Source organism: Anopheles coluzzii, chromosome 3, assembly GCF_943734685.1.
Source record: "Anopheles coluzzii chromosome 3, AcolN3, whole genome shotgun sequence".
NCBI lineage: Eukaryota > Metazoa > Arthropoda > Insecta > Diptera > Culicidae > Anopheles > Anopheles coluzzii.
The window spans coordinates 30,874,905-30,892,150 of NC_064671.1; the positions used below are offsets into that span (position 1 = coordinate 30,874,905).

Genomic DNA, 17,246 nt, shown 5'->3' on the forward strand with positions numbered 1-17,246 from the left:
ATGCATACACGCCCATCGGAATTCATACCATTCCCACTGATTTGCCTCATTACATTGTTTAATCCCTCCGAAATAATTATGTTTTGGCAAACAGTGCTCTGGATGAAAACAATGCCGATCAATACCCCTTCAAATTGGTCAACCTTTTGCAGCTGTTGTTTGTTTGTTTTGGAAAAACACACACACTAATTCTGCTTTCATAATTCAACAATTGTCCACGGTCCACCACCATGAAGACTTTTTCAGGAACAAAGGGAACATTCCTTTAAATCATTGCATTGAGCATTGAGGTGTGGAACGCGCTCATGCGAATATTGGTGATTGAATTTTAAAAGCCATCATTGAGCACAATTAAAGCCCTTTGAATTAATGTGAGAATAGATTTTGTTGATTCAATATTGACGCACTAGTTTTTCCAAACAAAAATCACTAAATACATTTTGTTTCTATTATTTTGCGTGTTTCTTTTTTTTTTGGTTTAAAAACCAGAATGATTTTACCAAAACCGAATCATTGTCATGTTTGTGTAGAATTTATTACATCTTATTTCTTACTTTTGTTTAGATTTTATTTACCTTCTTTTTATACTTTGTTTATTCATAGCTTGGCTTCAACTTACTTTTGGTTTGAGCATACGTTAAACCTTTTATATGTTTTTGTTTGTTATCTTATCTTATTTAGAATTTACTTCAAGTTTTAAAGTTTATTTCCCTTTTTGCTGGTAGTTAGTCGAGTAATCAAAGCAAATATTCATATGTCTTTCAAAGTGTTTGTTCAGCAATTTGAAATTCATCAAAGCTCCGATAAATACAGCAACAGGAATATTCAAAAAGTAATAACATAGAAATTTTACAGAATTAGACAAACAAATGTTTGCAATAATGACCGTTTTTTAATAAAAATACACTGAAATTGTACATAATCTTAATTCTAATTACTAAAGGTAAATAAAAAACGAGGAGAAAATTATGTATTTAAATTTTCAAAAAAAAATGGCTTTTGTGCAGCCCCAAATTGAGAAAGGACAGGAATTGAAGCTAATAAGGCTAACAAATGAAAATGGTGTACCTATAGTTACTAAAACAGAGAATTTATCCTGCAATCCTCGTTTTTTATCCTTTTATACAATTTCTAGTGCATCTTATTACAACAGTTCATACTATTATTCATAATCATAGTTCAATAATTGTATTCTCCTTATAGATTCTACCCTTCTCGCACCTAAGGCTATTCATCATTTATCTTAACAATACACACATAAAATCATACGTACAAAATAAACCATGTTGTGATGATCGTTGACCGATTGAATTTAGCTGGCTGGTATGACCCGACCACTTCCGTTCCGTCCAGCAAAACACTACGGCTCCAAAGTGTCTCTCTCTCTCTTATCACAAATACACCAAACGATGGCAGCCTCCTTCGCAATTGTCTCTTAGCCGTCTGTGACTAACTCACTCCAAGCCACGTACCAGCATTCCAGTTAGCTAGCGTCTTCCCATATTACAGTAAGCTTTTAATTTACGCCTTACTTTGCGCAACCCACTTGACGGCAATTGTTTTACACGCTCTCACACACATACACACACACACTTGACACTCTCGCTTGAAGTCTTTGCCCAGCGGAAGTTGTGCAAACTCAATTAAGGAAATTAATTCAATTGATCGCACAAGTGGTCCTCAGTTACGCTCTTAATTTATGCCAACCCACATGAGGCGTCTTATCACATCCACAGAAGCACACACACACACACATACAGAAAGACAGACACATATGCACAAGAATTAATGGATAAGTGTTTCTTGAGCGAAATTGATAATGCCCGTACTGGCTCTGATTGAGTTCTTGTAACAAAAAGGGAATAATTCACACTCGCATGTTTTTGTTTCCTATAATTCACACTTCCTCTGATGATGTAAACAGAGGCACACAAACACGCACACGCACCGTCTTTTCAGTGCGTCTGTAGTTCGTAAGACACACAACGAGCAACTCGTCTTTGCAACGGATTCGCTTTGCAACCTCAAGGGACGCTTCAGATCCACCCGGTTCGGCAGTCGAGACTGTTCTGACGGCTCACAGACGGCTGAAGAACCTCAGCAACCAAGCAGCAGCAGCCCCTGGCAGCCAAAAATTCAATACACCAGCAAAACACCGAAGCAAAAAAGGACGAATAGCAACCAGCCTGCTGCCCGGGCCCCTTGCGAAAACTAAAACAGCCCTCTTTAGACCCCTCCCCTTCACAACGGCAAGCAGGCGACGATGACGGTTGATGATGGTGCGACGGCAAAGTGGAAACGGATCGAACCCCTCGAAAGCGCCCAGCGTTTTCCCCTCCCTTGCACGGTAAATCACAGCCTGCCGCGAACCGTGTCGCTCATTCGTCAGGACATTTTGCAGCCTGCGCAAGGAGACGGAGAGAGAGAGAGTGAGAGATAGAGAGAAAATAAGAGAGAAAGAGCGAGAGCGCATTCGGCACGCACACACTGGCATAACGCGCAAAAGAACACCCGACCGAAGACCGAAGGGACTGGGTCGGTTCACTGCTCGAACTGCTGCCACGGTGTGGAAAAGGACATTCTATGTACACAACTACACACACACACACAGCCGAGTGAAAGGTACGCACTAGAATCTTTGTGGCCTTTTCAGGCTGAGTCCCGGTGAGTCGTCGGTAGCCTTTTTTATTCTCTCCTTACCATCCTTGAGCTGTCCTTCCATTCCTTTTTGTGCGTGTGTGTGTGTATGTAAGGCAGGGCCAATATGTTGCACACTTCGCCATGACCTCCTCTTCCTTCTCAACGACCTCTGCAGCAGAAGCTCATCCTCACTGTCATCATCATCATCATCATCATCATCATCGGAGCAGTCCTCCAGTTTGCAAAAGGTCCTTTTTTCGGTGACGCCCCGTTATTTTTCGCCACGTCAATGCTGACTGCTCATCGTCGGCATCCGACGCCTTCAATCGTCGACGGTGGTTGGCCTGTTCCATGTGTCGTACGCTTGCCCTGACGCAGGCGCTTTCGCCACTTTCACGGAAAAGGACAACGCCATGCCGATGCCGCGGCCTTTCGCTCGCGCAACCGACCTGAGGATGAGCTGAGTGGATGAGCAAACATACACTACTACGGGGTACTGTGTTTCGCTGGCAGCGAAAGATCCGCGCAGCACACACAAAGGCGGTGCCTGGGGTGTGCGGCAAGGTGTGTGGGTCCTCTCCATTACGCCGGGGTCGGTTGGCTGGCCCGTTTGCTATATTCTTGTTAGCTCATTATCGTACACTTGAGCAACGGTGTGTTGCGGTGGCTCGACGGAAGAGGAGGAAGACCCCGCGGGAGTGGCCCCCACCGAGCGGGATGAAGATGATGGTGGTGGTGGTGGTGTAAGGCTGTTCCTTTTTTCGCCGCTCTCTCTTTCACTATTTTAATTTCAAAAGACCACCGCTGGCACATGGCTGACAAATCCGAATCCGTGCGTCCTTCCACGCTCCACCTGCGCCAAGGATAAAGCAAGCCATCGCGATAGTGCAGGAATGCATGATGCAGGATGGGCAGGGCAGGCCATTAAGCAAACAGTAAATAGAATCAACCGAGTCGAGTTGAGAGGGAAAGCAAAAGAAGAAGCGAAAAAAAGGCGAGCTTCTATAGCTTTACGTGTTAAGCGGAAAGCTCAACATATAGCCAGGGAGGGCGAGGGAAAAGTGACATTAAATAGGAAAGATTGGCCCCCAAAGCTCGTGCCCCAACTCTGCCACCAATAGCCGCCCATGTGCCGTTGATGCTATTCGTTCGCTTCGGCAAAAGAGCGAAATGGCTGGAGCGTGAAAATATGAACAATCTTTTGTGTGGCGGTTGTGATGGACGCCGTATGGAGGCGGTGTAGAGGGTGTGCTTTTCTTTTTTACTGCAAACCTTTTTGTGCATCAGCCTTATTAGCGGAGCCACCGAAATGGGTAGTCTTTTAAACAAATTTATTCTATTGATCAAATCATCGGTACAGGCTTTCCCTTGTTTGAGTGTTATGATTATTAAAGAAGGAAAGCTTTCAAACTATTTGGATTCGTTAGAAATTTAAACTTTTTTATTTATTGGGCAAATTATGACGAATTGTTGGACTGAACAGTACATACAAATGTGCAAACTTAAAATAAGAATCGACTTTATACCATTTCGATGAGAAATTCGGAGACCTAACTATATACCATCTAAGCCTTTCACTACAATATACAACGTTTAATGTTAGTTTTGCAACATCAACAATCATAAAAAATCACATTACTGAAAACATTACTGTCCAATACTCCTAAAGACACTTTTGCAATCTCTTATTTAGTATGTGTGTATAACATAATGGTAAAAATACAAAATATTTCTCGAAATGGTATACAATTTTAAACGATTTGTATCAAATATATGTTTACTATAGTTTTTATATAGAAGCCTTAAATTGTTAGTCTATACTTATGATCTGTTAATAAAGAACAAAGTGTTTACAATATTTTGAGGTAAAATAAAAGCAATCATTGAAATATAGTATTCAAATGAATCTGGTTATCTTGATATGTAAACAAATAATAAATAGCATTAAACTAATACTAAAAACCCAAAATGTGGGTTGCAATAACTTACTTTTCGTATCAAATTGATTGGAAAATATAAAAAAAATTAAAACTAATTTAATACTGTTGATGTGTGAGAAACAGATTATGGGTAGAATACACCAAAAATGAATGATTCAATATATATTAAGTATTTGTGTATTTTTAATATAATATAGCAACTGATAAATTATTTTGCATTTTTTTCAATACTTTTTAATAGATAAAACACACTTTTTGAGACAACTTTGGACATATTTTATGAACAAATGTGATATTTTGTGTATTTTTTTACGTTCAAAACCCAAAATTTCACTCGTTTTCTCGATTGTAAACTACTTGCAAACGCCCTTCCCACCCCACACACGTACATAGTCGTACTGTGTAAATTTGTAATGGGGCGCTCAAATTACAATAACTTCTCTTCGATCAGCCCTGTGCTAAAAATAGACACATGGTGGTGTGTATCCATCCCCACTCCGATCCATCTCAATCTCATCACATCGCCGTCACGCGGTCGCTGTCCAGACCGGCACAATGCGCGGATCAGCACTGTTGCGATAATTTCACAATCAAACGCAACAGCCTTCCGCAAGGGGGCTGCGGCGGCGACTGTGAGCGCTCGACTGCGAGCGCATCGCACAAGAACGAGCGCCCGCCCCGGCGGTGCCCCCGCAAACACGCACGCTCCGATGCGTGAAGAAATAGTGCGCACAGCAAAGAAACTAGTGAGCAAAAATCGCACAAACAAACAAACAGCAATCGCTCGTACACACAATCGCAAAACCGCATTAGACCGTTCGGCGACGGCGATGATGATGAAGACTGCGGCGAGCTACCGGGTTGGGTTAGCAGCTGTATGGAAGATAACGCCACGTAGACACAAGCGACCGTGTGGCCTAATGGAGAAGGCGTCGGACTTCGGATCCGAAGATTGCAGGTTCGAGTCCTGTCACGGTCGAATAAAAGGATATGCTAATTTTCCTTCTCCTTGCGAGAGGGGAATATGATTAGTAGAGTGAGTTATCCAGCAAATATTTTTGGTAAGGAACATCATTATTAACAAAACACATGCAAATATATAAAAACGGCTTCCCATCAAAGTTCAAAATTGAGATTCGAATAATTTCAATTGATCAAACTATTCAAAATAACAAACTATTGCTCATACACATGAGTTACTATAGTACTAAGTAAAACATTATTTGTCACTTTATGTCTATTTACAGACCGTAAAATGAACGTAAAACATGTTTGTTATTACAAGATTCTCGTAAAAATAAAAGAGGGAAATTGCAACAATTTTTATGTTGAAATATTATACTTAACATAATGTTCGATTAACTAGACATCATCACGCTAATATTCAAATTTGACGAAATGTAGTACAAATTAAATGTAAATTGTCATTAATAGTTCGGAAGCTAAATATTCTTCATTTTGGGTAACAATAGACCATACATGGATAAAAAACATAATACACAAAAGAAACATTAACAAGTTTTTTGTAATTTATTATTAAATATACTATTGCAGGAGTTTTCAATGGTTCTGATACTTTTAGCACTCTTTCTGGACCCCTGTGACGCTATTTCAGCACCTGTCAAACCACAAACAAGGCCTAAATGTATCACTTAATGTCGCAAAAAATCCAGAAAGTATGCCAACTTTAACAGATCATCTTAAAAACCCTGCATTACTATCATTACTTTATTGATTCATTACAGGGGTTTTCAGCCATTATGAAACTTGTGCGATATTTTCTGAATTCTTCGTGATGTTATAGCTGTAAAATTGCAGACAAGGTTGGAACGTATCACTTCTTATCACAATTAGTTCAAAAATAATGCCAACAGTATCAGAACCACTGAAAACCCCTGCACATCGATGAAAGACAAGCAAAACTCGGCGCCTAAACTGCGTGAGTCACCTTATGTTATTGATTTTTATCGCACATTTTACCAATTTACCCTATGCCACACCTTAAGATATCCAGCCGGATAAAATGATACAACTCCTCCTCAACAAATGACATACCCGGCTAACCCTAACCTCGTTAAACCTAGAAGTAGTTGAACCATCCACCCTCCATCCATCGTTGAAGGTTGAACATTGCGCACGGAACATAATAAGCAAAAAATCACCTGGCGTGTGGCACACACACTTCTTCCGAAAACCCACTTCGCACCGGAGGTCGTGTGCTTTATGTGAGCAGCGCTTCGGGAAGGAAGCACCTGTCTTATTGTTCGTGCCACATTAATGAAGCAATCTCTCTTCCTCACTCTCTCTCTCTCTCTCCCTCTCTTCAATGTAGACTGCACAAGATGCAACGGCCCCGACAACAATGACGACCCGATTGCTCAATTCCAACTCTATCCTGTCACTTCATCTGATGATCTCCCGCCCTCCGCAGCAGCGCTCTTTAGGTTGCGAAAAAGGTAGGCAAGATAGAATTACATCAGACGCACGCGGGCGCTGTCCGTCCGTCTGCCGGAAGTGATGCCGGAGCAATTCGTACGCCGTACGCCGTCTCGCGAAACAAAATCCTCGCACGGAAGGAAGTAAGATCGCTTTGGCAACGAAAATTCTCCGCTCCGCTTACGGAAATTCTTATGCCTTCAAGCTGGATAACACATGACTGGAGACAGTACGGACAGCACGTACCAAAAGGCGGAGGAGGGGCCGACTCATTCCCGGGCTGGCAAAGGCACGCAGTGTTGCATGATGCCCGTTTCTTCAGCTGGCCTCGGTCCTGACCAAAGCACACCAAACAATGTGCCAACGATGCAAAATTAATGAAGAACTCACCGGACAAGGAAGCATTCACCGAAAGGAGTGTGTGTGTGTGTCTGGGATTTGCTTCTTTGCAGGATCCTAGGCATTAACCCTTTGCGTTCGCCTGTTGAAGTGCGGATGCTTCCCTCTGTCGGGATGGCTTCGGGCATTTGTGGAGCATTGCCTTCATTTTTCTTGCACCACAACCGTACGGGAGAATTGTGCATTTGGGCAGGAAATTCTTCAACTTCAATTGCCGCCCGGCTGTAGCACACATTGGGACGTGCCTAAGTTTGTCCTTTTTTTTGTTCTTGGAACGTTCTACAAACACGGACGTGCAGAAGCGGACCAGGCCCTGGAGGCAATGCCATCACAATCCTTTAGAGTGGTGTAGCCTAGGCCTCATCCTTTCCCATCTCTGGATGCTCCAACGAGCGTCGTGTTGCACAAAGCACAAATTCAATTGCACACTTGCCCCAACTGTGCCCCGATGAACTTCTGAGGAGCGGAGGCCCAACAGTCAAACACTCTCCACAGTGCACTTCTGTACTTTCACCATGGCAACAGTTTTTGTTGCACTGTTTGTATTGGGTTGGCTGGGATTTTTCTGGGAGGTGGATCTGGGTACGGGAGGTGCAGTTGTTTGTGGGCACCTCCAGAAGTATCTTCAGAACAATCGCACTGGCTGTAAACAAGCAGATGGGGGCCTAGACGGCCCATACGTCTAGGCTTTTGAGACGGGATCGGTATTACTCTACGATGAAGGATGCCCTCTTGGCAGGCGAGTCGTCTCAACAGGCCCAACGGATTGATAGCTTTGTGCGAAACAATGGCCGTTTGCTCTGTTTGACCATGCATACAAGCAAGCGTAAACGGAGTGATCAAAGTGTTGAAGGACATCCGAGTGGCTGCAATATTCATATAGTGGAATATCTATCCAATGGTTCATGGAATAGACAGTACAGCTGCGTAGGATTTCTCGGAGTTTGATTTTTTTGGTCATTTTGCTCAATATTTTGAAAACATTTGATAGAATGAATTCCACTAAACTCGGAACACTAAAAAACTAAAATTGTAATAAAATCAAAGGTAAATTGTAGTTGTACTACAGTTGTACTGATCAAGCTCAGCTCTAACGTATTTAACGAAACATTCGTTAAGCTGGATTACTCGACTCCTTTGATTAGTTTGTTAGTAAACAATAACGAAGAAGTTGCGGAAATGGCGAACTTGGGGGCATGATGTGGAAAGAGATTATTCTTTTCAAATCTCAATAAAATAGATATTTTTTTTGAAATATAATTTCAATGTAAATCAATTAACTAAAGCAAAGTGCATATCTTTTTTTTCGAAAAGGACAAAGCTTAGTGTTTATTGGACTTTGCGATCTGTCCAAGTTGTCTTTTAGTACTAATGCAATGCAGCTCTACCATAACTCTGTGACATACTGTACACTCCACTTCAAACTAGCCAAGACATGTTTTATTGGTGTGTTAGAACAATTTAAATTTCGTCAGTTAAATCATTACAAGAAACAGACAGTTTAAAGTAGGTACATTATCCACTTGCTTTGTTTTACGCTAACAACAAACAATGCCCCTCGTGATCATTAAAATCCTGTGCTAGGACCGAACCTCAGAACATCAAAACACCCTCATTTAGTCCGCATTTTTGCCATCTCTTGTTTGACCTTTTTCCAACGCTTTCTGCACCGTTCCCCCATTGTCGCAAGCCAGCATATGGACGCCGTCAAGCTGCAAAGTCTCGTTGATTGTGCGCGCACAATTTGGATTGCTCCTACTTTGCCCTTCCCGCCATGCCATTGTACTACGATCACTTAGCGCCTGTCAAATTGCATCACTGTCAACTGCAGTGGTCGCACATACTGCTGCCTCAAGCGACGAGCTCTGCAAACGGATAATTTGATATTTTAATAAGAGTGTACGCGAGAGCTGACCAGATTTTTTCTGCATACCCTCGTTTGCTCACCAACACACACTCCGTAAAGATGCAACAGAATGCACCTTCCACCACGGGAGTCCTCGAGCCGTTGCCGGGGACAGCAAGGCCGGGCTCCTTGAGAAGCTGGGTGCGTGGCTCATTTTTCCTTCGCTTAGGATTTCGTTGCCCTTGCCTTGCACAAAACAAAACCACCCCTGTGTCCCTGGTGCCGTCGGGTCTATTGTTGCTGCCATGACGCTTCCGCCACACCGGAAGTAGCCCCGGCTCGTGTGTACCAGTTTTGTTCGCTGCCGCGTTACTTCCCACCTTGCGTGCCCCGCTCTCGCGCAGGGATCGGAGCGTTCTGATCGCATCGAAACTTCTCCGCCCAGCCCAGGTGCTATTGTGAAGTGCCGCGCGCCAGTACGGTGTGCGTGTCCTTGTACGTGTGCGCGCGACCAGCAAACTGCAGCAAAAGTAGGCAGGCATTGACAGAGCTACAGGATCCGTCTTAAAGGACGCGCTCCGCGTGGTGAAGAAAGCCGTCTTCGACCGACATCGGCAGCTGGGGGCAAAAAATCTCGAACAGTACACGGACGCGTGTTGCGATTTCCGGTTAATTATGCTACGGAGTGTGTTTTTTGCCCTTTTCTTTTTGCCTCGCTATTCAATCGCCTTTTCATTCGGCTAGGCGCATAGCCGAGCAGTTGTGGTATGTTATTAAATGCTCACGCCAACTCGCTGACAGTTGGCTCGTGCCGGTGGCATTATGAATTGTGCTAGGTCTTGATGCTTGATGCTTGCGGCTAGGAGGAAGTGTGTTTGACGGAGAGATTTGCATTATATCGTTCTAAGATGAACATAGCGTTGAAGCAACTTGAAATGACTTCAAATGGAACATTTAACTCCTAAAAGAGGGATTGATTAATGCGGATTGCATAGTTTCAGGCAGCTTGAAAGGCATAAGAGCCTTTCTCCCAGTATAAGGTGCAAATTGAAGCCTCGTTGAAATTAAAATAAATAAAATTCTTAGCCTTTGGTCTATATTCTTTCAAAACAAATTGAAAATATAGATTAAGTTCTGTAATAACTACCCTTTTAACGCTGCCTTCAATTGCTGCTCTAGTACCATTTTCCATTCTGTACTTCTCAAAAGGCCTATCTTTGATTTAATGAAGCACATTCAACGAGTTCAACAGTTCAAAGAGTTCAACTATTACTACGGATGGCACACAAGTGTTTTTTACCTAATTTTGCATAAATTACCTTCCACATGTTAACACTGTTTTGCATTTTAAAAAGAACATTCAATCTTAAATGTTATGTATTTTTTTGGGTTTGCACATCTGCCTCAACCTGCACATGCTAATGAACTCTAGAACAGATGCTCCAACCGTTTATAAACTGTCACTCGTGTCAGCTTTCGAGAGTGTCCTCTCTTTTGCCCATTTGTTGCACACATAACCCGGGAGGAATGAAAATCTACATGCTCGTAATTGCACTTATAGATTGGTACTTGGTGCCGCTCACCTGGCACCAGCCAACGCCGGAACACGTGTGCCGTCGAAAGTCGCATCCTGCCCACATGTGCCACATCCCGGTACGTCAGCACCCCTTTCGAGTGTCTTCACTTCATACCTCCCGTGCCTATCTTCGCGAAGGGTTGTCCGGGTGGGTTTAGGAGCAATGATAAAAAGCAAATCCTTAATATGCAAATCAACCCTCCGCAAGCAAGCACGCGAACGAGTTGTAAAGTGAAACCCCCGGTCCGTTTTCTTTACTTCCGGTCGCATTCCAACGGTACAACCACACGTAAAGGAACCCGTTTCTTATTCGTTTTTTTTACTGCAAAAGGACCTTCTTGGATTTATCATTCGCACACGTGGGCTGCCCAACGGCGTCGAGCGTCGTAACATCTGTCCACAAGATACTTCCGGTTGCGAAGGACTGGCGCAGCAAATGCACGTGTTCGTTCTGCGGGTAGATTGCGCCCAAGTGGCCACCGAGTACAAAACTGGCCGCTTCTCTGTAACTCAAAACGCTCTGCTCCTTCACTCTTACAGAGGCTCACCCAATTCCAAGCTCGCGAGTTGATTAAGAAATTATACGCTCGTTATCGCGCAGTGATCATTCTATTAAAATGTCACGACTTATCGCAGCTCCGTGCCGGTGGTGATGGTGGTCGCGGACGTGGTGACGTAGACTTTGATTTCCTTCCAAACAAGGGATCTGGCGGCACGTACACCGCCATAGTAACGAAGCAAAACAACAACCAAACACCCTCACCGTTCGGTGGCGGAAAGACGGACTAATCTCATGATCCAATCTACTATGCAAATTATCATCATCGGAGGTGAGCATCGCTGTGAAGAGTGGCCCCCGGCTGCCCCTTCACCTCACGCTAGGCTGCGGCCGTATGGTTTTCTCTTTGAGTTTCCCCCTTTTTGGATGCCTTTCAAGTGGCAGTGACGGAAAGGAATCGCGATGGCAAACGATTTGCTCAATGCCAGCTCACGCCGATGGGTATGATAGAGGCAGTCGCCTGCCTAATCACTTTGTGATTTATAGAGTAGGAAGTTTTATGCCCTTTTTGTGCAGGGGAATCGGTTACTTCAACAAGAAGACCTTATTATTCTTTCTTTTTTAAATATTGTGCACTAAATAGGTGTAATAATGTTTCCTAAAACTCATCAAACTATAAACCGAATTCTATCAAACGCGCAAAAGGCTCCTCTTCAAACAAGACTCCTTTATCTGCTGTCTGCTCTATACCCTTCGCCACTGCTTCGTGAACGATAAGAACGTGCCAGTGCGCATTTTACGTGCGTCCTGTTTTCTTTTCCTGCTGCTCACCCATTTCATGTACGACGTTACCGTACCGGTAACGGTTACCGCGGCAGTTTACAGTACCGAGGCAGAAGATCGTTCGCCCCCGATAAGCACCGTACGTGATCAAGGCAGCTCGCGTGACTTATCTATCGAGGCATCTTTCAACGCTCTCAAAGACAACTTTCAGGTGGAATGATGGGGATTTGCCTTTGGCGTTGGGGAGTTCATGTACATTCGTTTGTTTTTTACGACCGGATGTAGGTGGCGAAGAAAAATAGCTGCCGAAAGCGAGGAAACGCGGATGGACAGACACAACTGGCTAACTCTTCGGCCGATTGAACCGTGGTAGCCGTACAAACTGTGGTAAGGAAAATGTGCAATTTGTTCTTTTCATTACCGCTGGCAAAGCGCTCTTGCCTCGATAGGGATGTCAGGCGAGCTGAAGGGTACTAATTTTGTAATTTATCACCTATACAAGCGTGGACAGGGACTGTGACTGTGTGTGTGTGTGTGTGTGTTTAGATCCTTAGTCTTCTCGAGACGGCTGAGGTAGTGCTTTGTTCTTGAATTAGCTGTAACTCTTGGTAATATGGTAAGCGGAATACTTGGAAGTGTCTCCTATCTTCAAGGTAGGTATCTAATATCAGGGCAAGTGCTATCCGTTTCTTAAAAGCCATAGTCGCATGGTACTAAGGTCGTACTTCTGTTGGAAATAAAAAGGGTCTAATAAGCACCTTTGAACGTCTCCGATAAGCTTACATTATTCTCATTAACTACTATGTAGCCTGGGAGTCATGTTTATTGGGCTATTTTAACCTTTATTTGTTGAGTACTCAACCGACTTCTTCGAAGAATGCTATGAATCCAAGCAATGTAGCACAAATTACATATTACCAGATGTTTATCCCTGGTTACAAACCATGTGAATTAAATAAAAAGGCAAACAATCTTATCCAAAATAAACAAATTCTGCTTCGAGTTCGTGGGGCGGTCCCGGGGTGTAGTCTTCAACTCGTATGACTTATTAAAACACGCTTGTCGTGGGTTTAAGTCTAGAATGGACCGTCCTCCCATAACAAAGACTTGGCTATCCGTCAAACCAATTCAACAACTAAATATAGCATTATCAGTAGTAGTATAAGCAGGAGTATTAGGAGTTTTAATAATATTGCTTTTTTCTATTTTAAATATTTCTGTTCCTCAAATTACAGAATTTGTTCTATTAATAATCTTTTCCGTTGTACATGAACGTAGCACGTACATTTTAAAATGATGACCTATAAGGCATATAACTGCCCAAATTCTGGATCCTAAGAGCCTAAGAGTGCTAGTTCTTTTATTTCCATATTTAAATTTCATTATTATGTACAATAGTTTGAAATCTTACGCGATAATGGGTACGAAACTATGTTCTCTCCTCATTGAATTCTATGCTTAATGGCAATCTTGGCCGGAAGAACTAAAGTAGATTTCTAATAATTGCAAAATTAAGGAACAGTTTCATTCAGGGAAAAAAAACATTTGGAATTGAAACCCCCTTGGGTGAATACAAACCTAAGAGTGTAATTCAAGCAATTATTCAAAACGCTACAAGTGTTTTACAAAATCTTAGCGTCCCTATGCATGTTCCAGTGTGTCCTGATAATGTCCAATACATTAGATTCTGCTGCTTAGGATGGTAGTGCCCTGGAGCCGGTGTTGGCACCAGTGGAACTGGCACAAGCATTTCGCAGTTATGTCCTGATGTGATCGATGGAGTTGATCCGTTTTTTTCCTAATGAAACTACGTCGGTCGTCTTGGGTGTGTGTATGACTCGGTGGATTCTTTTAAATGACGTCACCACCACGATGCCAGTTCAACCACTTGCTCGTAATTTTTATTTCATTCAAAAACTACTTTAGAGTAATATTATTGTAAATATACTCACTCTCCGTACTCCGTCCTTCTCAAACCTGTGTTGAAGTAAGAGGTGGGACTTATCATCATATCATCATCATCATCATCATCATCCCTTTTTAACTACCTAATAATACATTCCTTTGCCTGACCATCCGTAAAATTCATTCACCTACCAGGCCCAACCAAACTGCTTCATCAAACAATTGGCTACACAAACATATCGTTCAAACTTAATCTGTCTTCGCTTGTGTAAAGCGTTTTCTCACACACTAATGCTTCACCGCAGCACGATCAATTGAACGATTTAGTTGAAACAATAGCCGATTCTAGCGATTGTTTCACATTTGTTTTTGTGCAAAGAACAAAGAAGCTGCTTCTCTACGGCTGCACGCCATACCATAAAGGAGCTCGTTCAACAGTTGCTTTGTTGTTCGCCAGCCACCAGCTGAAACCATGCCACCAAACAAAGCCTCATCTCGCACAGCCCAAATAGTCCCGAATGTTCGGAGGCACACGGGGCCCACATGGGCACCCACAATATTTGCCAATATTTATCATAAATTATCGGGCATTTTCCTTTCACGCGCTGGTAAATATTTTCACCACAAAGCCCCGGGAGGTTCACCCCGCTGCTAGGGATGATACGGGGTTTTCTCCTAATACTCGCATATCCTTGGCGGTGGCAGCGGTGGATGAAATTTGCCAACCGCACCGCAACCGTTTCTCGTTAATCCCAGCTGTTGAAGTGAAGCGTGCTGCGGAAGGACGACCCACGGAGCCGTTACGGGAAAGGAGTCGTTAATGAGCTCAACATCTGCGAGCCCACGGCAGTCGGGGTTTCTCTGTTTTGTCGGCCCGCACCTCAAAGGCCCAAACGGTGACAAGAAGGTACCTGTTTTCGCTCCGGTGAATCAATGTTTTAAGACCGCGGGCCCTGGCCCGTGCCGTCAAGACAGAAACCATGACCGCAAAGGAGAGGCCGCCAGCAACCAAGGGTCGGAAGACCACATCAGAGGGGCGAGAAGTGCCTACAGAGAGTAATCCTTTAATGAGGTTATTATCCGATTGCGGTGGTGGTGGTTTGATGATGGTCGGACTCTGCAGCTCACACGCCGGCCTCATTGATGCGCTTGGGTTTGTCGGTCAGATCAGCATCCAATGTTGGTTCAGTAATGGGTTTTTAGCTCGAAGATGTGGAAAGATTGCTTGACCGAAGGCGTACGAAGATCGGCCACTGAAACTGTTTAATTATGGAGGCGGCGTATCGATATCACAAAGCCAAATGCCGCCGGCCACGATTTTGTGGATGTGGCGGTCCAGTTGATAAAAAGATCCGCTTGATTAGAGCAAAGCTTCCGAGATGATTCAACCAAATCGGGTCGTTCGGCGTCAGACTCACGAGTCTATACAATCTCCTGGGAGCCTTCAAAGGCCATCCAAATTGTTCCCCAGTGAGCATTTATATCACCACAACCATCATCGCAAAAAAACAAAACACTGCAGTTGCACACAGGAGACAAACACTGCACAAGAACAACCACACACAGTGTACGATGCACTTCACCTACGCCGAACCCGTCGTCCTGGCGACGGCTAACAGACGGCACGTTTCAAAACGTCCCCCTGTCTCTCTCTTTCGTTTCGTGTGCGGTCTTGAATTGTTCACGAAATGTGCATGTGGCACGCGTGCATGCCATTGTTTGTGTGTGGTAAAGCGTGCGCCTTGTTTTCAATTAATTGCCGCACGGGGATGTCACAGCGCTCGCACACGCTCTACCTCACACGACGCGAAGCGGGTTGAAATGCATTTTATTTTGAATAATGCACCCAAAAACAGAAACGCGCTTCAGTTCCCGCGAACGTGCCTTTTTGGGTGTTTTGCCGAATGTCCCCTTAGGGGGAAAAGCATTCAAGAGTGTACAAGGAGGGAGTGAAAAACAAAAGAAATTGCAGATCTCATGCACAAGGCGCTTTGTGCAATGGTTAATGAGAAAGAGTACATCAAAACTACAACACAGCGAGTAATGTGTATACATCTAATGGATTTAATATTAATTGAAGTACACACGACAACACAAACTGCACTCTTCCAACTCCGCTGTGCTGTGTACCTTTCCCATCCATACGCACTTGCAGGATCCAAAGCCTGGTAAGTGATGCGCATCTTCCCACAACCGAGTCCCTGGCTTAATGCATCGTTCATCCCATCCATAAATCACGGAATCCTATAATTCATTCGCCCAGTCTTGAAGCCTTCTCTCTCTCGACCTCGCATCTTCACCTTCTTCTAATTGCTCTAATTTGCTAAACTAACAATACCCAATTAAATAAGAAGATTCCCTTCCCTGGCCATCCGTCGCTCTCATCTCATTTTTCAATTTACTCCCAAGCGCGAGCTCTAGTTTACATCCTGCCAAGGAATGCAGCGGCCAACAGGTAGAGGGTCGGCCCGTACCCATCTCACCTCATCTCACCCGATCATTCATCTTTTGCCGGTTGCTCCCGGGGTCCCGAGGGATTAAGGATGTTTTCGAACGGATTAGCCCGGCTTTGCCTGTCCCTGCAAACCCCCGGTAAGGTAAAACAGATTATCTGCCCACATCGAATTTACTTTCGATTATTACGGGCACGGTCAGGAGTCGGTCGTCGGCCGTCCAGTTCCTCCAGCATCCAGCTCAGCTTCACACAGCACAGGAACGGATAAGCCCCAGAGGAGCCCCTTACGGTGGTCGAGCTTTCCACTCAGTGGCTCAAAAGCTTTCCACTCTCTCTCGGGATTAGGCGTAGGCCGCTTCCGACTGGTCGAAATGCTCAACCCGCTAATGAAAAGTAATGGTCAGATTGTTTTATTCCGTTACAAGTTTAGTGTGACCCGGACGTCTTTGCTTTGTTGCGGGCGGCGGTGGCAGACAAACAAATCTTGCCCAAATCACGTCCTTTGGCTTTGGAAGGGTCGTGTGGGACAAGCGTGTGACACACCGGTGGACAACAGTTTGCAAATATTGCACCGTTTGTTGGGGGGTAAATATTTTCCCAACACGCACACGCACCGCCGATGGTATTGGAGTAGCAGAGTAGCCTAATATGGCCATAAGCCGGCTCAATCCAACATACAAAAGCAGGTTAAAATAGGACCTAGGAAGAGCGCACGAACAGAAGACACTGATTATGGAAGGTGATAACAAGGAGCGGTGCTTACGAAA

At 44.0% G+C, this 17,246-nt stretch overlaps 1 protein-coding gene and 1 non-coding gene across 3 annotated transcripts in view; one reads left to right on the top strand and one right to left on the bottom strand.

Moving 5' to 3' along the window:
- Positions 1–17,246, bottom strand: part of LOC120959111 (fez family zinc finger protein erm) — a 33,629-nt gene that overhangs the window by 3,142 nt on the left and 13,241 nt on the right. Inside the window, exon 1 of one of the 2 annotated variants that reach the window (XM_040382280.2) lies at positions 1,274–2,603. The exons of the other annotated variant lie outside the window; for it this stretch is intronic. Within the exon in view, the coding sequence (XP_040238214.2) occupies positions 1,274–1,285 (12 nt within the window). The 5' untranslated portion in view covers positions 1,286–2,603. Of the gene's footprint in view, positions 1–1,273; positions 2,604–17,246 lie in introns of those variants that run through there. 2 annotated transcript variants of the gene reach the window in all.
- On the top strand, positions 5,487–5,559 carry Trnar-ucg (transfer RNA arginine (anticodon UCG)). The gene has a single exon. It is a non-coding gene; the product is annotated as a tRNA-Arg (tRNA).